The 5,900-nt window shown below is 30.2% G+C and overlaps 1 protein-coding gene across 1 annotated transcript; it reads left to right on the top strand.

Annotated features, from left to right (window-relative positions):
* Positions 1–1,018: 1,018 nt before the first annotated feature.
* Positions 1,019–4,623, top strand: LOC145097083 (Late embryogenesis abundant protein, group 2). Its single transcript, XM_079034586.1, has 4 exons — positions 1,019–1,100; positions 1,225–1,262; positions 1,709–2,643; positions 4,441–4,623. Exons 3-4 carry the CDS (start codon positions 1,711–1,713, stop codon positions 4,444–4,446), a joined length of 939 nt encoding a protein of 312 aa, XP_078890712.1. The 5' UTR covers positions 1,019–1,100; positions 1,225–1,262; positions 1,709–1,710; the 3' UTR covers positions 4,447–4,623.
* The last annotated feature ends 1,277 nt before the right edge of the window (positions 4,624–5,900 follow it).

Genomic DNA, 5,900 nt, shown 5'->3' with positions numbered 1-5,900 from the left:
TGTACATATTTTAAAAAATAATTTTAAAATGCAAAATAAATGAAAAAATCCAAAAATTCTTTTTTTAAATATTATTTTCAGAACTTGAATTAACTAAAAAAAATAAAAATAATAAAAAAAAAATACGTCTTACGGTCTCATAAAATATACGTGGTCTCAAATATATATATATATATATATATATATATATATATATATATATATATATATATATATATATATATATATATATATATATATATATATATATATATATATATATATACCATTTTATATGTGACAATTATCTTATTCAATTGATTTTTACCGGACATTATTTTTAAACAAATAGTTTATTATTGACTACTATCTATCCTTTTAGCTATTCTTCATAAAACCATTGAAAAAAATTCATTCATAAATGAAGAAAATCAAGTACATGGGTCTCAAAGTTGTTGGATTTGATTTCTAAAATTAAATTAATAGTGATTAACCGTGAAACTACTAAAAATATAATGATTCGTATATAATTTATGGTATCTTTGGTTTCCATAGTATATCATGAAAATAGGTTTCTCATACATGTCATCTTCACAACTTTGATAACATATGATAAAGTATTAAAGGTGTCCCTAGTTCTTTAAGGTAATATAAAAGAGTTATTGCATTTAAAAAGAATATATATTTGTCTCAAATTTATAAAAAACAATTTATAATCTTTGTTATATTAATTAATTAATCAATAAAACAAGGTAAAAAGAAAAGCTCATAAGAATCATCCTTAGCCTCATCCTCACCGATAGGAATAGTTTAATAACTTTAGTTCCCAATAAAAATAAATAAAGATATACGACTAAATTTAGATCAAAACAACAAAATAATACAAAATAATAAACTTATTACACAAATGTTTAAAGAAATATTAAAAAGAATTCTTGCTAAAATGACAGATTATTTTTCCAATTTATTCTAAAAATCGAACAAAAAAAAATAATTAAAATAGCCGTGGATTAAGCGTGTAAATTGTGATCAGATGGACGGTGGACTGACGTATTTAAGGCGGGACTATCATAAAAAGTTCAGACACACACAAACACACAGTTGAGATCTTCATACAACAGGTGCCTCTCTCTCTCACCTCTCGTTACTTTCATCAAACATACATTTTAGATCTACACAACTTGTTCCGATCTAGATTTGCGTTTTAATTCTTATACTTATTGTAATCTCCTCCGATTGTTGCAGATTCAAGTTCAATTTCACGATTAACAAAGAAACTGCAGGTACTGTTTCTTATTATAATCTGTTACTTGTTTGAGCAATCGGTAATTTTGATGCGAAAATAAGTTCCCGATCTTTAGTTGCAGTTTTAATTACTTATTTTTTATGAGCTGAATCGAATTCTATGGACTCTCGTGAAGTCATTTCACTCAATCTAGTCAAATTCATCTTGTTTTGCTTTGATTCGATCTCTCACTCTGAATAATACTCTAAACGGCTGAAGGATGAAGATGAATTTTCGTTGAAGCACCATAGTCAACTTGTTTGCTAGTATTTCGATTTTCGCTTTGACCTTTTCTATAAATTTAAACATAGTAGACCGATCGATTGGTGTATGATATATTTCAAAAGTATAAGAACAAAAAAACACAAGCTGTTGTAAGCAAGTTGTTGTTCTGCATTATATTCGTTGGAATTTTGCGTCATACTTAGCTTTTTGTTATTTCAGCTATGTCATCAGACGATAAACCAGAGATAATCGAACGAGGTGCTAAGAAGAATGAAAACGAAGAAGGTGAAGAGAATACTGGATTTCTAGGGAAAGTAAAGGAGTTCATTCAAGATATTGGGGAAAAGATTGAAGAGACAATAGGATTTGGAAAACCAACTGCTGATGTCTCTGCAATTCATGTCCCCAAAATCAACCTCAAACAATGTGATCTTATTGTCGATATTCTTGTCACAAACCCTAACCCCATTCCAATCCCTTTGATCGACATCAACTACTTAATCGAAAGTGATGGAAGAAAACTAATCTCTGGATTAATCCCTGATGCTGGCACAATCCGTGCACATGGTTCAGAAACAGTCCAAATCCCACTCTGTTTAATCTACGATGACATCAAGAACACATATGAAGAAATTCAACCAGGAAGCATCATACCTTACAAAATCAAAGTCGACCTAATCGTTGATGTCCCTGTTTTCGGAAGAATCACTATTCCTCTTGAGAAAAAAGGGGAGATCCCAATACCTTATAAACCCGATGTTGATATTGATAAAATCAAATTTGAGAAATTCTCATTTGAAGAAACTGTTGCTACTTTACATTTGAAGCTGGAAAACAAGAATGACTTTGATTTGGGATTGAATGCGCTTGATTATGAGGTGTGGTTGTGTGGGGAGAGTATTGGAGGTGCTGAGCTGGCGAAAACTCAGAAGATTGAAAAGAATGGGATTACTTATCTTGATGTTCCGATTACTTTTAGGCCTAAAGATTTGGGTTCTGCTATTTGGGATATGATTAGAGGAAAAGGGACTGGATACTCTATGAAAGGGAACATTGATGTAAGTACACCTTTTGGTGAGATGAAGCTGCCTATAAAGAAAGAAGGTGGTACTACTCGGCTTAAGAAGAAGGATGATAATGATGATGATGATGAGGTATGTGAATTCTATTGTGTTACATATGAATTATCAATTAATGATTGCTAAAACAATATAACCTAAATTTCTAAATTATATCCACATTAGGAGTTTTTTCATAGCTTTTTCAAGGGTTAATCTCATAAAAGATGTTGTATTTTGCGTTTTTTCCAGATTAAACTTTATTTTTTTCCTAAAAGAGACGATGCATTTTTTCATTTTTTCCTATGTGGCCCATATTTATCCAAAAAAAACTGGGTTAATCTTATAAAAGGCTTTATATTTTGTGTTTTTTTTTCCGGATTAAACCTCAGCTTTATTTTTTTGCCATTTTATTTTTCCTGAAAAAACCTTCAACTTTGTTTTTTTCCGGAAAAAACCCCTCAATTCCAAATAAGCCCTTAACTTTTTTAGTTTTTCTCAAAAAACCATCACATTTCACAATTTTTTTTGGAAAAAAATAACTAGAAGGGTCAGATTGGAAAATTGAAAAAATAAAAGATTTTTTTCAGGTAAAAAATAAATTTGAGGTTTAATGTGGAAAAAAACACAAAATATACGGTCTTTTATGATATTAACCCGAAAAAACTTGTAAAATGTGAGTTTTTTTTTTTTTTTTTTTGGAGAAAACTAAAAAAGTTTATGGTTTTTCGGAAACAATCAGAAGGCGGCTGATAGTTTTTATAAATAAAAAGACAAAGTTGAGGGTCTTTTCGGAAAAACTGAAAAAATACAGTGTCTTTTTTAGAAAAAAAAAGAAAGTTTGAAGTTTAATCCGGAAAATACAGAAAATATAAGGTATTTTATGAGATTAACTCTATTTCAAACCAAAAAAACTTTTGAAAATTGAAAAAGCTAAAGAGGGAGCCTTTTAAAATCAAAGTTTTTTGAATAAATTACATGAATAGTCCTTATGGTTTGGGATAATATACATGCTTGGTCCATAACTTATTTTTTTAAATCTAAAGGTCTCTACTATTTGCTTTTGTTAAATGCTTGATCCCTACTGTTTGTTTTTGTTACACGTTTGGTCCCTATCTTACCTAAAAAGACTATTATTTAAATACAAAAAAAATAATAGGGTATATAAGGTAAGGTGAGGGGATGAGATTAGGGGTGTGTTTATTTAAACAAATAAAAAATTCAAAGGCAAAATAATCTTTTTAGATAAGACAAGGACCAAGAACATAACAAAAACAAATAGTAGGGACCTTCCAAGCTAAAAAAATAAGTTAAGGACCAAACGCGCAAATTACTCTAAACCATAGGGACTATACGTGTAATATACTCAAGTTATACTCAAGTTTTTTTGAAGTTGCTTGCTAATTAACAAGCTCTTCTTATAAGCTATTTCAATGATTTCGTGGGTTCCATATTTTTCAACCAATTGTAACTAAATAACATATAAAAGCATTTGAAAAAAACTCTCTTTTCCTATTTTCCTATTGTGGATGTTCTAAATTGGTACCTTTAAGTTTGGGTTATATCAAACCCTAAAGTTGTGTTTGGACATTACATTTTCCATTAAATTAAACACGTGATAAGTTACGATTTTTTTCATAGGCCAAATAAATACATTTTTATTACAGTTAACAGACACTTCTAAATTAGTAAAGCCCGTGGGCTTAAACTAGCCCACCTAAATACAACTAATTTAAGTCCAATTTAAGAAATCCAATCATAGAACTCGAAGCCCTAAGGATAAATTTCTTTAAAAAGTTGGATATATATAATAAAAAAAAAAGTAAATATAGTTTGCATACTTCATAATATTTTACGTTTTAAGTCTTCGATTCATCTCGTGCATATATGCAGGAGTAGAGAATCAGGAGCATGAAGGGTTGGTATCAATATCTTGAGTCATGTTTATCTGCAATGTTTGTGTTAATTAATTAATATCTGAATCTATTCAGCGGTTGTGTCTAAGAGAATTTGATATGGATAATATGTTGCAAACATCATATCATAGAGTTAATATATTGTTACAGTTTGGATCTACACGTGCTCTTATTTGATTACCGAATATGATTGCTCAAATTAATTTATTACAAACGGACAATGAAATAGAAGCAAAGTAGGATTATGTAACCATAAACTCCATCGTATCTTAGCCTTGCTATACCTATTTGAAATCCAAAAATATGATCTATGCATGATATCATCAAAAATGTAAAATTTTCTAGAAATAACCCTTCCAAAAACAATGGAATTTCGAAAATTCTACAAGCACCAAAATTTTGTTATGATCACCACATCAAAAACCTTCCTTTGACTACTCCTTAGGTTGATCGTATCTGACCAATCAAGAGACCACATAGAAAACCGAGTTGGGCACTGGAAGTACCAATCGACAAGCCTTACTACACCTATTAGATATATACTCATTCCAGTCCAAAATTATTGTCCATACATAAAAAAAAAACAAACAAATTAAGGAAACATTAATTACCATTAAATTTATACAATAAAATGATATTTTTGTTCTTATTTTGCATTTAATGTTCCATTAAATGCTTAGTTGGTTAAGTAATAATGAGTGAGTATTTTGATAAAAATGTTATTTATTTTTAGAAGTGAATTAATGTTTTGGAACAAACCAAAAAGGAAAGATGGACTATGATTTTGGGACAAAGGGAGTATTATTGGTTGGGAAGTACCAAACAATGGAGTATTCCTCAACACCATATACGCCACCATAAAGGAAACACAACCTAAATGTTTTTTCACTCTATTCTACAAACGAAGAGAAGAGAACCAAATTAGTCGATCCACATAAGAAAAAAAGCAAGGGCATATAAAAGCCACACCACCTCACAACATGAACCAAATGAGCACTAACGACAAAAAAAAACATTAAAAAAAAGGTAAGTGGTTGATCGTCTCCGTCCCTGCATCACACAAATCAAAGATCCCAATACCTTATTAACCCGATGTTGATATTGATAAGATTAAGTTTGGGAATTCTCCTTTGAAGAAATTGTTGCAACTCTTCGTTTGAAGTTGGAAAACAAGAACGACTTTCATTCGGGACCCAATGCACTTGATTATGAGGTGTGGTTGTGTGATGTGATCATTTCGTGTGCTCATCTAGCGAAAAGTCATAAAATTGCACAAGAATTGTATTACTTATCTTGATGTGTCGATCACGTTTAGGTCTAAAGACTTGAGACTTTCTAAGATATGATTAGAGGAGAAGGGACCAGATACTCTATGAACGGGAATATTGATGTAACTACAACCTTTGGTGGGATGAAGCTATATATAAATAAAGAAGG

Source organism: Lactuca serriola, chromosome 1 (assembly GCF_051521515.1).
Source record: "Lactuca serriola cultivar US96UC23 chromosome 1, Lser_US96UC23_V15, whole genome shotgun sequence".
NCBI lineage: Eukaryota > Viridiplantae > Streptophyta > Magnoliopsida > Asterales > Asteraceae > Lactuca > Lactuca serriola.
This window is presented reverse-complemented; position numbering and strand designations above follow the sequence as displayed.